General features: G+C 46.9%; 1 protein-coding gene across 1 annotated transcript; it reads left to right on the top strand.

Annotated features, from left to right (window-relative positions):
• Positions 1-1,522: 1,522 nt before the first annotated feature.
• On the top strand, positions 1,523-11,177 carry LOC311247802 (signal-induced proliferation-associated 1-like protein 2; the record flags this gene model as incomplete). The annotated part of the gene is made up of 2 exons (XM_084338799.1): positions 1,523-1,782; positions 10,914-11,177. Coding segments are annotated over 2 exons (524 nt in total), but the record flags the coding sequence as incomplete, so codon positions are not given.
• Positions 11,178-16,422: the final 5,245 nt, after the last annotated feature.

Genomic DNA, 16,422 nt, shown 5'->3' with positions numbered 1-16,422 from the left:
CCCCACCCTCTCCATTTGTCTCTCTCTCTCTCTCTCTCTCTCTCTCTCTCTCTCTCGTTCTCACTCTCTCTTTCTCTCCACCCTCCCTGTCTCTCTCTAACCCCCACCCTCTCCATTTGTCTCTCTCTCTCTCTCTCTCTCTCTCTCTCTCTCTCCTCTCTCTCTCTCTCTCTCTCTCTCTCTCTCTCTCCCCCCCTCTATCTCTCTCTTTCTCTCTCTCTATCTCACTCTCACTTTCTTTCTCTCTCTCTCCCTGTCTCTCTATCTCCACCCTCCTCTCTCTCTGCCTCCCCCCTCTCTCTCTCTCCCTGTCTCTCTATCTCCACCCTCCCTCTCTCTCTGTATCCCCCCTCTCTCTTGCTCCCTGTCTCTCTCTCTCTAAACCCCCACCCTCTCCATTTGTCTTTCTCTATCTCCCCTATCTCTCCCCCTCTCTCTCTCTCTTTTTCTCTCTCTATCCACCAATACCATCTCCTTTGTCTCTCTCTCTCTCTCTCTCTCTCTTTCTCTCTCTCTCTCTCTCTCTCTCTGTTGTTGTTGTTCTGGCAGCATCAGGCCTCTGCCCCTCGTACACTGCCACACGTGCCCACCTGGGAGCTGCCCGCTCCAGCCGCAGTGTGACTCTGCTGGCCGCTCTAAGCATGCTCTGCCGCAGCGGTTGGAGGTTAATTACCTTGCTCAAGGGCACCTCGGCGCTATTTGTAGTCCTGTGGAACTTGTGGGCTCATGGGGGTAGTTAGCACGGTACTGTAAGATACATAGGAGGGACATTTCCTTGTCGTTAAGAGAAGGGAGAGTGTTGCCCTGTTGTAACAGTGGCTTTTGAACCAGATATTTATTGAATGTCTTTCTCTCCTCTCCTTCTCTTCTTTCCTCTCTTTCTCTCCCTCTCTCTCCTCCTTCTTTTTTTCCCTCTCTTCTTCTCTCCCTCTCTTTCCCTTTATCTCCCTTTGTCCGTCTTTTCTTCTTCTCTCTTTCTCTCCTCCCTCTGTTCTCTTTCTCTCTCTCTTCCCTCTACCACCCTCCCCCTATCTATCTCTCTATCTTTCTCTCTAACCCCCTCTCTCTCCCTCTCTCTCAATCTCTCTATCTCTCTCCTCTCTCTCTGCCTCCCTCTCTCTCTCCCCCCCTCCCTCTCTCCCCCCTCCCTCTCTCCATCTCTCTCTCTCTCCCCCTCCCTCTCTCTCTCTCCCCCCCTCCCTCTCTCCCCCCTCCCTCCCTCTCTCTCTCTGCCCCCCCTCCCTCTCCCCCTCCCTCTCTATCCCCCCCCCCCTCCCTCTCTCTCTCTCCTCTCCCTCTCTCCCTCCTTCTCCCCCCCATCCCCCCTCTCTCCCCCCCTCCCTCTCTCTCTGCCTCCCCCCTCTCTCCCCCCCCTCCCCCCCCCCCCCCCTCCCCCCCCCCAGCAGACGGGTGATAAGACCTCCAGCCACTCCAGCAGCAACACTCTGTCCAGCAACGCCTCCAGCAACAACAGTGACGACAACAAGCACTATGGCTCCGGGGACCTGATGATGGACCCGAGACGGGGGGCCTCACCTACGTCAAGGGGGCCTCCACGGACAGCGGCATCGACACCAACCCCTGCGTGGGGCCCCCCGGGGCCCGCATGCTGCTGCAGGGCCGCGCCGGCGACCAGGGGGGGCACCAGTGGGCCGAGGACGGGGGGTCGGAGGAGGAGCACGGGAAGCTGTACCTCCCGCAGGGCTACGCCTCCGCCATCTTGGTGGGTCACGGGACCGAGGGCAGCGTCGGAGACCTGAGTGAAGTCTCCTCCCACTCCAGGTACGATGAGCGCCGTCTTTACAGTACGTTACAGTCTATTTACTGTACTTTACACTGTCTGTATAGTACTTTACACCGTCTTTACAGTACTTTACACCGTCTTTACAGTACTTTACTGTGTCTTTACAGTACTTTACAGTGTATTTACAGTACTTTACTGTGTCTTTACAGTACTTTACTGTGTCTTTACAGTACTTTACACCGTCTTTACAGTACTTTACACCGTCTTTACAGTACTTTACACTGTATTTACGGTACTTTACACCGTCTGTATAGTACTTTACACCGTCTTTACAGTACGTTACAGTGTATTTACAGTACTTTACACCGTCTGTATAGTACTTTACAGTGTATTTACTGTACTTTACACTGTCTGTATAGTACTTTACACCGTCTTTATAGTACTTTACACCATCTTTACAGTACTTTACACTGTATTTACAGTACTTTAAAGTGTATTTACAGTACTTTACACTGTCTTTACAGTACTTTAAAGTGTATTTACAGTACTTTACACTGTCTTTACAGTACTTTAAAGTGTATTTACAGTACTTTACACTGTCTTTACAGTACTTTAAAGTGTATTTACAGTACTTTACACTGTATTTACAGTACTTTAAAGTGTATTTACAGTACTTTACACTGTCTTTACAGTACTTTAAAGTGTATTTACAGTACTTTACACTGTATTTACAGTACTTTAAAGTGTATTTACAGTACTTTACACTGTCTTTACAGTACTTTAAAGTGTATTTACAGTACTTTACACTGTATTTACAGTACTTTAAAGTGTATTTACTGTACTTTACACCGTCTTTACAGTACTTTAAAGTGTATTTACAGTACTTTACACTGTCTTTACAGTACTTTAAAGTGTATTTACAGTAGTTTACTGAGTCGCTGACGAAATGTTCTCTGCACCTCCCATCCCGTCGTCCTTCCCCCCCCAAGGGAAGCCGGGAGCAGACAAGGGCTGCGGCGTGGGGGCCACGCCCGGGGACCAATCCAAGTGCTCCTGTCCGTCTTCGTCAGGGACGCGACAGCGTTAGCGATCTGTTGTTGTGCATGTTTTTCCATTGGGTTTCTCTTATCGGGCAGGGAAACCCTTGCGAGCACAGAGGGGGAGAACATGCAAACTCCACACAGAAAGGCCCGGGAGATACCCCACCTGGGTACCTGGCGACACTGCAACCTGGTCCCCAAGCGGGAATCGAACCCATGACCTTCTAGCTGTGAGGCGACAGTGTTAGGCCCAGTCCACACGATCACGGGTATTTTTGACACCGTTTATTTTTTGTAATTATTAAAAAGAAAAAAAACTTTGTCCACACGACTGGTTTAAACCCCGCACCGAGTGACGTCTAGGTTTCACAAATAGAAAGAAGGGACACCTTTCATAGAGGGTGCGCGAAGCGCGAGCGAGAAAAAATTTGAGCGTTTTATGGGCATGAGTTATTTTTTTGGGTTTGAGTTTAGTCACTTATTATACTGGGCATCTCTCCAGACCCCTCTGGGCAGAGCCTGAGGTGTGGTCAGAAAATACCGACCCCTCCCCACTCGACTGCAGCAGCCCACACATCCAATCAAAACCAAAAATGTAAACACAGTGAAATACCAAGCAGGGCTCTTTTGCCCGGAGGTTTGAGGGACTTACGGATTTACTACCTTATTAAGTCAATTACATTAAGCACGTTTTAGGTTATCGTGGAACGAGTGGACTTTCTTTAAAAAACCAGCAACGTTACTTGACTTATAACATCTTTTGAAATAGCCGCACATTATTCTGAAGACCAGATTAAAAGGTCTCGCTGAGGTCGGTGTGTTTTGCAGTGAGCCTGGAGGTACCTATAGCAGTGGGGGGGGCTACATCACACCAGCCCCCCCAGCCTGGGGGGGGTCCAGCTGGGAGGGAGGTGGGCCTGTCAGCGCCGGGGCTTAGCCCTGCAGCCACTGAGCAGTCCGGCTCTTTTGAAGTAGAATGGGTATCTGTTCTTCCAATATGTGGGATTACGTCGTTCGCCCCTTAATGTTCACATCGTTGAGCTATTCATGAGGCGTCGGGAGGCCTGTAACCTGTCTGGCAGGTTAACCCTAACCTTGACAGAGCGAGGGGCCATGGACAGGACACACGGCGTTGCAGATGTGAAGCGTTTCATCATCATTATCTTTTCATAAGAGGCCAGCTTATGCCCTTATTAGGGCTGTCACCGAGACTAAGGGTTTGTATAGTCGACTTTGATTGGCCAAAATTTGCCGATAGTTGACTGGTAGTCGACTACCCCCCTGAATGCCAAAAAAAGAAAAAAAATATATATACTGTATATATATATTTTTTTTATCATTCCATTTGGGCTGTGGGGGGTGCTTAATGTCTGAAGGAGTCGACTGAAGGCTTCTTGTCCTCTGCAAAAGCATGCAATTGGTCCACTGATGGATACATCTTGATATTTGTCTAGTCTAGTGTGTTCATTAGACGGGTGAAAATCCTCTTTCAGTGCCTCTGTGCCTGTTTTCGTAGGCAGTTATCCTCGCCGGTATGCGCGCCATTAGCGTTAGCCGCGCTTCTAGGCCTCTTTTGCTTTTGGAAAGAACGATAAAAGAAAAAAATTATAATAATTATTATTATTATCCTTGTTTTTTTTTATTCGACTAAGAGGTTGGCAGTGGACTGCGGCTCCTTTCGATCGATTATTCGACTATTCGACTAGTCGAGGTCAGCCCTATACCTTATACACTGTACTTAAACAAATAACTTATTTGGAACGATTGTTTGCTATTTTATTTAAATTATGTTTATAAGTTGCGGTCGGGGGGGGGGGGGGGCACAGCCCCCAGTCCACCCCCTTGTTGCGACTCTGCCCTGATGTATATTCTATGCAGTATTTCACAACGTCCCATCCTTACAGGTCATTGGACCATTTTCCAGGTGACTAACCCACTCAGTATCTATTCCAGGACATCCGTCACAGCGGAGCAAAGAGTCACTGTGTTTGAAGTAGAATATTTTTTTGTTGTTGATATGATAATGGGTTCATATTGCCTCGATCTGTTCACCCCGTTGCCATGCTGTGTGAGACAGGTGCGAGACAGGTGTGAGACAGGTGTGAGACGGGTGCGTCTGCTCAAGGATGTCATTCAGAGAGGAGGAGCAAGGAGAGTCTTACCTTGTCTCACTTTCCAAATGTTAATTGAAACTGCAACTAACCATTTTCTTGCTGGAATGTCCCGTCTCTGAACTGTGTCGTGGAATTCTAGAACTCTTATGGCTTTCTTTCAATGCATTCTCCTACACAGAGAGTTGGTTGACGTCCCACTGTCAAACATCTCTTGTGAAAACAGCAGGATGTAAACTAACCGGCGCTTGCTATAATAATTAATATTATTTTCCCTTAACATATTGAATAAATAAATATTTATGTTTTCTATAAATAAGGACCGAAAATCTGTTGAAAAAGGTTATATCATTCAATTTCACAGCGTCTGTGCAGCCTTGTTTATTCGCTGTGTCCATGGAAACGATGATGAACGCAGCTGTAAAAAAGATAGTTTCCTCGGACATGAAACTATAGACTGTTTACTTTTCATAACTCATGAATGTTCAAACAAGCTCAATTTTGGGTTATTGGTGATACTCTGTATACACACGATTCAAAGTTATAGCCGCATTTCCGACAACATTTTTGTCGCGGAGGTTCGGATTTGGTACAAATGTTTGCCCTCTTGTTGGGCTTGAGAGGTTTTTAGCAGGCTGTGACCTCCAGGAGGCCTGATTACTTTTACCAACGGATTTCCAGTTCCGCGTTCGCGTTCTGCGCTCTGATTGGCCACCGACGTTTCTGGTCGCGCCAATCGTGTGACGCCTGTTTCTATCACCGGTTAAGCTTAGGCACTCTTTCGAAGTTGGTTAAGGTTAGAGTTTGTCTTAGAGCAGGGCGATAGAACGCCAGCCCTGATTCCAAACTCTAACCTTAACCAACTTCAAAAGAGTCGCCGCCTAAGCTTAACCAGTGATAAACTAGGCGTTAGGTAGTTTGCAGGCTGTTCGAGGCGCAAATGGGCGCGTCACGCGATTGGGCGCACATGTCACATGACCAGAAACGTCAGTGGCCAATCAGATTGCACGAGAAACGTCAGTGGCCAATCAGATCGCAGAACGCGAACGCGGAACTGGAAATCCGTTGGTAAAAAACTAGACGCCTCCAGGAGCAAAGGTGGGCTCTGCGTAGGACTGTGCTCTCACTGGCCGGCAGCCATTGTTACGTCATGAATGAATGAATGAATGAAAACTTTAAAAAAAATTTAATATGAAATGGACACCACAGCTACATTGGACCAGTCACACAGTGGACAGACCAGATGTGTTGTTGTGCGTATTTATAGCACGATTGCACGTTTTCAACACCAGTCCATCGAGGCTTTTCTACAAGATGTAATAAAATGAACAGTACAATACAGAATTAAAATCACAAATCAGAACCAAAAACCAGTCCGCGTCTACGTCACGTGAGCGCCGCTGCCGCTTCATCATCATCAGCAGCACGTTGTGAGTTGTTCTTCCAATCCCTTAAAAAACGCCCCTGACAGGGGGTTGATTTGGGACAGTGAGTGAGTTCCCCGGTGACCTTCTTCAATCGGTCGGATTAGAACCTCTGCTTCGTTGTTGCTGTTCAGTCTTTGGGGTTTTGGGGGAAAAGAGAAAAAGCCCACACCGCTGATTTGATGAAAGTGAACTGACCTTCCGCCTCCTCGCCCTGTGGTCCTCTCCACTCCTCCTCGTCGTCCCCGTCGTGACGTAATGGACTCTGACACTCCGACGCTAACGGGACAGACAGTGGAACGGCGCGGGGGGGGGGGGGGGGTCGGTTCTAAGCCGCGGCCCAGATGGTCCCTCGAGCTAAACCTCGGACCTTGATGTATGAGAGGGTTTTCGGGGGGGGGGGGGGGGTTGGGTTTTGCCGAAGTTATCCAGCTTAGAATTGTACTTTTATGTTGGAAGCTGGTGATTCCCCCGGATCTCGTTCTCACGTCTTTCTGCCACCGGACCTGTTGTTCGTCTTTCTGCCCTACTGGACCTGTTGTTCGTCTTTCTGCCCACTCACTGGACCTGTTGTTCGTCTTTCTGCCCTACTGGACCTGTTCGTCTTTCTGCCCACTCACTGGACCTGTTGTTCGTCTTTCTGCCCTACTGGACCTGTTCGTCTTTCTGCCCACTCACTGGACCTGTTGTTCGTCTTTCTGCCCACTCACTGGACCTGTTCGTCTTTCTGCCCTACTGGACCTGTTGTTCGTCTTTCTGCCCACTCACTGGACCTGTTCGTCTTTCTGCCCTACTGGACCTGTTCGTCTTTCTGCCCTACTGGACCTGTTGTTCGTCTTTCTGCCCTACTGGACCTGTTCGTCTTTCTGCCCTACTGGACCTGTTGTTCGTCTTTCTGCCCGCCCGGACCTGTTGTTCGTCTTTCTGCCCTACTGGACCTGTTCGTCTTTCTGCCCACTCACTGGACCTGTTGTTCGTCTTTCTGCCCTACTGGACCTGTTCGTCTTTCTGCCCGCTGGACCTGTTCGTCTTTCTGCCCTACTGGACCTGTTGTTCGTCTTTCTGCCCGCCCGGACCTGTTCGTCTTTCTGCCCACTCACTGGACCTGTTGTTCGTCTTTCTGCCCTACTGGACCTGTTCGTCTTTCTGCCCTACTGGACCTGTTCGTCTTTCTGCCCTACTGGACCTGTTGTTCGTCTTTCTGCCCGCCCGGACCTGTTGTTCGTCTTTCTGCCCTACTGGACCTGTTGTTCGTCTTTCTGCCCTACTGGACCTGTTCGTCTTTCTGCCCGCTGGACCTGTTGTTCGTCTTTCTGCCCGCCCGGACCTGTTGTTCGTCTTTCTGCCCGCCGGACCTGTTGTTCGTCTTTCTGCCCGCTGGACCTGTTGTTCGTCTTTCTGCCCGCCCGGACCTGTTGTTCGTCTTTCTGCCCGCCGGACCTGTTGTTCGTCTTTCTGCTCTACTGGACCTGTTGTTCGTCTTTCTGCCCGCCGGACCTGTTGTTCGTCTTTCTGCCCGCCGGACCTGTTGTTCATCTTTCTGCCCGCCCGGACCTTTTCCTATTTCTGCCCACCAGACCTGTTCGTCTTTCTGCCCTACTGGACCTGTTGTTCGTCTTTCTGCCCTACTGGACCTGTTCGTCTTTCTGCCCGCCCGGACCTGTTGTTCGTCTTTCTGCCCTACTGGACCTGTTTGTCTTTCTGCCCTACTGGACCTGTTGTTCGTCTTTCTGCCCGCCCGGACCTGTTGTTCGTCTTTCTGCCCACTGGACCTGTTTGTCTTTCTGCCCGCCCGGACCTGTTGTTCGTCTTTCTGCCCACTGGACCTGTTTGTCTTTCTGCCCGCCGGGCCTGTTGTTCATCTTTCTGCCCACTGGACCTGTTGTTCATCTTTCTGCCCGCCCGGACCTTTTCCTATTTCTGCTCACCAGACCTGTTCGTCTTTCTGCCCACCAGACCTGTTCGTCTTTCTGCCCGCCCGGACCTGTTGTTCGTCTTTCTGCCCGCCCGGACCTGTTGTTCGTCTTTCTGCCTGCCCGGACCTGTTGTTCGTCTTTCTGCCCGCCCGGACCTTCTTCACTGCTCGGCTTTTGTTGTCATTTGTTTTTGCGTGTTTTTCAAAGACAAAAATAAAAGTTACTTTTGAATTTTTTTTCCTTTTTGCTTTTTGATAATGTGTAACATTATCTCAAAGCTACTTTCACATGCCACTCTTTGAAGATGCTGTAAGTGTTATTTTATTTGTTAAAATAATGTGTTAAGTAGCTCTACATTCTGACGGCTATCACTGATATAGAGTGTCTGGTCAGTAACATGGGTCTCCCAGTCCCTCCACTATATCAGTGATGGCTGTTTACTGCAGAGCAGGAGGGACTGGGAGACCCATGTTACTGACCAGACACTCTATATCAGTGATGGCTGTTTACTGCAGAGTGGAGGGACTGGGAGACCCATGTTACTGACCAGACACTCTATATCAGTGATGGCTGTTTACTGCAGAGTGGAGGGACTGGGAGACCCATGTTACTGACCAGACACTCTATATCAGTGATGACCGTTTACTGCAGAGCGGAGGGACTGAGAGACCCATGTTCCTGACCAGACACTCTATATCAGTGATGACTGTTTACTGCAGAGCGGAGGGACTGAGAGACCCATGTTACTGACCAGACACTCTATACCAGTGATGGCTGTTTACTGCAGAGAGGAGGGACTGGGAGACCCATGTTACTGACCAGACACTCTATATCAGTGATGGCTGTTTACTGCAGAGTGGAGGGACTGGGAGATCCATGTTACTGACCAGACACTCTATATCAGTGACGACTGTTTACTGCAGAGCAGGAGGGACTGGGAGACCCATGTTACTGACCAGACACTCTATATCAGTGATGGCTGTTTACTGCAGAGCAGGAGGGACTGGGAGACCCATGTTACTGACCAGACACTCTATATCAGTGATGGCTGTTTACTGCAGAGCAGGAGGGACTGGGAGACCCATGTTACTGACCAGACACTCTATATCAGTGATGACTGTTTACTGCAGAGCAGGAGGGACTGTCAGACCCATGTTACTGACCAGACACTCTATATCAGTGATGGCTGTTTACTGCAGAGCAGGAGGGACTGTCAGACCCATGTTACTGACCAGACACTCTATATCAGTGATGGCTGTTTACTGCAGAGCAGGAGGGACTGGGAGACCCATGTTACTGACCAGACACTCTATATCAGTGATGGCTGTTTACTGCAGAGTGGAGGGACTGGGAGACCCATGTTACTGACCAGACACTCTATATCAGTGATGGCTGTTTACTGCAGAGCAGGAGGGACTGGGAGACTCATGTTACTGACCATACACTCTATATCAGTGATGGCTGTTTACTGCAGAGCAGGAGGGACTGGGAGACCCATGTTACTGACCAGACACTCTATATCAGTGATGACTGTTTACTGCAGAGCAGGAGGGACTGGGAGACCCATGTTACTGACCAGACACTCTATATCAGTGATGACTGTTTACTGCAGAGCAGGAGGGACTGGGAGACCCATGTTACTGACCAGACACTCTATATCAGTGATGGCTGTTTACTGCAGAGCAGGAGGGACTGTCAGACCCATGTTACTGACCAGACACTGTATATCAGTGATGGCTGTTTACTGCAGAGTGGGGGGACTGGGAGACCCATGTTACTGACCAGACACTATATCAGTGATGGCTGTTTACTGCAGAGTGGAGGGACTGGGAGACCCATGTTACTGACCAGACACTCTATATCAGTGATGGCTGTTTACTGCAGAGTGGAGGGACTGGGAGACCCATGTTACTGACCAGACACTCTATATCAGTGATGGCTGTTTACTGCAGAGTGGAGGGACTGGGAGACCCATGTTACTGACCAGACACTCTATATCAGTGATGGCTGTTTACTGCAGAGCAGGAGGGACTGGGAGACCCATGTTACTGACCAGACACTCTATATCAGTGATGACTGTTTACTGCAGAGCAGGAGGGACTGGGAGACCCATGTTACTGACCAGACACTCTGTATCAGTGATGACTGTTTACTGCAGAGCAGGAGGGACTGGGAGACCCATGTTACTGACCAGACACTCTATATCAGTGATGGCTGTTTACTGCAGAGCAGGAGGGACTGGGAGACCCATGTTACTGACCAGACACTCTATATCAGTGATGACTGTTTACTGCAGAGCGGAGGGACTGGGAGACCCATGTTACTGACCAGACACTCTATATCAGTGATGACTGTTTACTGCAGAGCAGGAGGGACTGGGAGACCCATGTTACTGACCAGACACTATATATCAGTCTTGTTCTGTTTACTGCAGAGCAGAGGGACCGGGAGACCCATGTTACTGACCAGACCCTCTATGTCTGTAATGGCTGTCGGAATGTAGAGATATTATTTTAACACGTATAGACCACTTGTTTTAACCAAAGGAAAACACCACTTACAGCATCTTTTTAATTTTGATCATTTGAGTTTTCCCATAATGCATCATGTCATTGTTTATGATTTGGGTCATCATCACTCTCGGGTCACACATGTTCTGCTCTCGCCGCTCGGCCCAGCGGGTCCCACCACTCGGGCAGCCCCCTGGCGCGCGGCGCCCGCTACTGCACCTCCGCCGACTCCTCCAAGGTCTACACCATCCCTCAGACCAGCAGCTCGGGGGCGGGGCCTGGGCCGGGGGCGGGGCCCTGCAGCCTGGAGGCTTGCGGACAGACCCGCCCACCACCACAGCCCGACGGCACACAGCAGCAGCCAATGGGCATCCATGAGGAGGCCGAGGATGCCCACTGCGCTGAGGAACATCACGCCATGTCAGAGTGTGGGTGAGTGTGTGTGCGCGCGTGTGTGTGTGTGTGTGTGTGTGTGTGTGTGTGTGTGTGTGTGTGCGTGTGTGTGTGTGGATGAGCTGATCATGCGTATGCGTGTGAGAAATCTGTGCACGTGGAGATGAGTGACTGTGCACGTGGAGATAGGTAATAAAATGTTATCTGAATATAAAATATGAGAAGAAATAAACAGTGGAAACAATATCATTAACTACAATAAACAAAGGTGCAGATGAGAGTCTGTGTGCGCTATTGGTTATATTATACGTTACAATAAATATAGGCAATACATTTTTTTGAATCTGAATACTATGAGTAAAAGTAAACAGTATCTGAATATATACTATGAGTAAAAGTAAACAGTATCTGAATATGTACTATGAGTAAAAGTACACGGTATCTGAATATATACTATGAGTAAAAGTACACGGTATCCGAATATATACTATGAGTAAAAGTACACGGTATCTGAATATATACTATGAGTAAAAGTACACGGTATCTGAATATATACTATGAGTAAAAGTACACGGTATATCTGAATATATACTATGAGTAAAAGTACACGGTATCTGAATATATACTATGAGTAAAAGTACACGGTATCTGAATATATACTATGAGTAAAAGTACACGGTATCTGAATATATACTATGAGTAAAAGTACACGGTATCTGAATATATACTATGAGTAAAAGTAAACGGTATCTCTGAATATATACTATGAGTAAAAGTACACAGTATCTGAATATATACTATGAGTAAAAGTACACGGTATCTGAATAATATACTATGAGTAAAAGTACACGGTATCTGAATAATATACTATGAGTAAAAGTAAACGGTATCTGAATATATACTATGAGTAAAAGTACACGGTATCTGAATATATACTATGAGTAAAAGTAAACAGGATACACAAGGTGCAGCTGTTTCCTGGCGACACCGGCTACACAAAACCGACAGCCGATAGAAACGACAAGCCCTTATTAAAAACCTAGATTGCCGTCACAAACACCGGCCCACTCCTCACGTCTCCTCTGTGGTTTATTGGTTGTCATCATCATCATCATCATCATCGCGCGGCTGAATGTACCGTAGCGCTCTGAGGCCAGATCCTCCGCTCCAGTAGCGGCCGTCCTCTTCCCCTGAGCCCCCCGTCCTGCTGTCGTACATAAACCGGCACTGATTGAAGCAGACGTCCACAATATAAACGAGCTGGAGGAAGCCGCAGACATAATACACTTGGCACGTGTCACTTGTTGTTATTGATCCGCGGCCGTGAAGGCAGGTCCCGGCAGACCGCCCACCCCCCCCCCCCCCCCGCCCGGGCTGGTTCGGGTCGAGGCCGATGGCTCGAACGGATCAGAATCTTCTCCTATACCGACACCCACACAGGAACACACTGGGATCCTTCTACATGCAGACTGGTGCAGGACGGCCTGTTCAAAACCAAGAGCGTTTATATTGGTTGGACTCTTTTTACAGGAGTGCCTTGTATTGTTGTCAAAAATATCGAAAAATCGATACATATCGATTCTGAATATTTAAAACTGTTTCAATACTCATTTCCAGAAATATCGATATTTAATTATTCATAAAAAATTACAAAAAAAATTATAAGGAAGTTGCATTGTTCATTTCAATACCTGTAATAGTACAGTAGTCCACACACACACACACAGTGCATTCGTTAAGTCCGAATATGACTGTAATACAAACAGTTCAGTTTGTCAGGTACCATGTTCTGCAATAAACATTTTTGAAGTGAGATGAACAGTTATTTTTAAATGTGTGATCTAAAGATAAACAAAGGGTTTTAAAAGTGTTATATTTATCTTCTCTTATAGTACCAGAGAGAAGCTGAGGAGAATCAACCAGCAACAAAAGCAAAATGTATATAAAAAACAAACAACATTTTTTTTTTTTTTACATTTTAAGATTGAACCGTTTTCCCTGTGGTATCGAAATATAGATACTTTTCAAGGTATCGTATCGAAGTTCGAAATTCCAGTATCGTGACAACACTAGTGCCTTGTTTGTTTGATTGTTAAAATCCCCAGTAGCTTTTGCATAACAGCAGTTATTCTTCCTGGGGTCCAATAACTGACATGGTGACAACACAGAAATATACATTCACACTCATCACAATATATAATAATAATAATAATAATAATAATAATAATAATAATAATAATAATAATAATAATAATAATAATAATAATAATAATAATAATAATAATAATTATAATAATAATAATAATAATAATAATAATAATAATAATAATAATAATAATAATAATAATAATAATAATAATAATAATAACTTTATTTGTATAGCACCTTTCATACAGGGGATTGCAGTTCAAAGTGCTTTACATCAGTAAGAAATAAGACATCAAATCTGTGTAAAAGAAGCAGCAAGAGCAAAGCATAAATTCGGATAAAATAATGCAGATATATGAATCAAATCATATCAGAAGAACCGCACGTTCCAATAGGCTTCTTGAATTTCTTGTAATCCGTTACAAAACATGATAACGGTCATATTATGTACCCAGCGGATAGTGGGGCGTAAAGATGAAAGTAAAAAATAAGTCAAATAATAGCAATGGTAAAATGAGCAGACATATAAAATCACAGTTTTTCACATTAGGATCTAACATCCCAACAGGCCACCTTGTTTATGGTTTGATTCAGTTTTAGTAGAATGTAAAAGACATGAATGATGAAATGAGCACATATGCTAGCAAGTGATGCTAAATATTGACAAAACACATAAATAAAATACTATAGATAACACACCTAAACAAAACAAAACTATTAGACAAAGCAAGTAGACATGGGCTCCGACTGAATCCATCTTAATCTAATTAATAGATAATAGATATAATTTAACAGAGATAGCCCATAATAACCTTACTCCCCGATGATGGCGTCACAGCGAACATTCGAGCGCCCGCGTTGAAAAACCTCAACGGAACATTCAAATGCGAGAAAAACCAAAGAAGTGATAATTCGGTACAGTTCCACCCACCACCACCCAAAACAATAACCTCAGGTGGTGGTAGAGCTGTAGCTTCCAGTCAGGCTCGTTGAGGTTATTATCTTCCACGCAGAGGAGAAACGTCAGTGTTGACAGACATGATAAGACGTGACGGCGGGACAATGCAGACCGACGCAACAAGGACGAGGGTGGAATGGGCGGCTAGGTGGTGTAGTGGGCAAGGCACTCGCCACCAATGTGGAGACGCTGGATTCGCGTGTTCGAATCCAGCTCTCCACATTGTTTTCAGTTTAGCTGGTCGTCCGCAGTAATACACATTGGCCGTATTACGGGGAGGGAAAACTGATGGGTGGGGATCGAACGTTGTGAACAAGCGACTCCTACAGGTCGGTTGGTGCGCCTGCGCAGTAGAATCAGGAAGTGTCGGGGGCAGCGTGAGCCTCCCACGCGTTACTCCTCGCCACTGAGAGATCGAGCTGCGCAGGTGAAAAGATGCGACTGCTGTTACCTCGAGTACCGGAGGGGACTTGTGCTATGTATGACTTAGTCCACATTGCAGCCGGCTTGTGGGAGGCAAGAAACAGCGTTCGTGACAGGGGAGGGTTGAATTGGATGATATGAAAATTGGGATGGGAGAAAATATAGAAAAAATGGGAGAAAAAGTGGATAAAAAAAAAAAAGGACGAGGGAGGTGAATGTGCACGGTATCCAATCCAATCCACTTTATTTATAAAGCACATTTTAAACAACAACGTGGACCAAAGTGCTGTACAACATAAGATAAAAAAACATAAAAAGATAAAAGCACACAATAAAAACATATACAATATGTCACATAAAAAAAGGCAGGTCTCTCAAAACTGTTTATTAAAAACCAAAAGCCAAAGCAAATAAGTGTGTTTTGAGTGCGTGATTTAAACACCTGCAGAGTGGGGGGCCTGCCTAACATGTAGTGGCAGCTCATTCCAGAGCTTTGGGGCTGCCACAGTGAAAGCACGGCCCCCCCCCCCCAAAGCTTCAGCCTGGACTTGGGAACAGCCAAGTTAGGAGCTGGTCAGAGGACCTGAGGGATCTTGGGGGAACATAAGGTTCCAGCAGGTCCGAGAGGTAGCCCGGTGGCGTGTTGCTTTTTAACAGCGGAGCAGTGCAAAAATGTGACAATTTGACCACGGCAACGTGGGAGAGCGGCAGTGCGGAAATAGGCTGTCTATTGCCATTCTCTAAGACAAACGCTAACCTTAACCAGCTCCTTAACAGCGCCTAAACTTAACCGTTCTAACCTTAACCAACTCCGTAACCATGCCTAACCATAACCGGCGAAAGAATACATGTTAAAAAAAAAAATCACGTTAAATTTTTTTTTGATGGGATTCGAACTTGTCAACAACGGACCGCAGGACAGCAGGACCGCTGCGCTGCCAGGTGAGCTGAGCGCCAAATGAAAATCATGGCGGATTAGGGCAGTTACATAATGCCGCAAGCTCTGCCGCTCCGCTCTGCGGTTGCCGCGGGGCGTGTCGCAGCCAATCAGGGAAAACGCGGAAAGCAACGGCAGCACTGCTCCACTGTTATTAAGCAATAGGCAGCCCGGTGCCAAGCCGTTCAAGCATTTAAAAGCAAACGGTAAAACCTTAAAATCAATTCTAGAAAAACGCACAGGAAGCCGGTGGAGGGCAGCCAGCACAGGGGGAAATGTGCTCGGAAACAAGATGGAGTCTGCGCTGCCGCGTGGAGATGAACGGTCCCGTTTCACTAGTGGTGACGTACACAATGACTTTTAAAACCGCTAAGTGTTTTGTTTGTTAGGCCTATACCGTCGTGGAAACTAGCTTAGCACAAAAGAAACACGTCGACTTTAAAAAAAAAAAGAAACGAGAAAATGAGTTTTTCATGTGTTGTCGGCGGGAGATCCTCTCCACAGTCCACATATTAACAGCGTTGAGTGACTGTGTCTCTCCGTTTGATAATGAAATAGAAAACAGAGGTCCATTGACGGCGAAATTGAAAACGGCGCTTTGAAGCCATGTGCGGGTGTGTCTGAACGATTGTTTGTGTGTGTGTGTGTGTGTGTGTGTGTGTGTGTGTGGGAGGTTGTTTGAAGGTGCGAGAGCACATTTGAGAGAATGTGCGAATATGAGAGATATGCCGGAGGACATTCCACCCCCCCCCCCCCCCCCCCCCCACTCCCCCCATCCCCCCAGTAATCAGATTTCAGCTGTGAAATTTGCCACTTAA

Source organism: Notolepis coatsorum, assembly GCF_963971535.1.
Source record: "Notolepis coatsorum genome assembly, contig: SCAFFOLD_2701, whole genome shotgun sequence".
NCBI classification, from domain to species: Eukaryota; Metazoa; Chordata; class Actinopteri; order Aulopiformes; family Paralepididae; genus Notolepis; species Notolepis coatsorum.
Note: the sequence above shows the minus strand (reverse complement) of the source record. Positions and strands in the feature narration are given on the sequence as shown.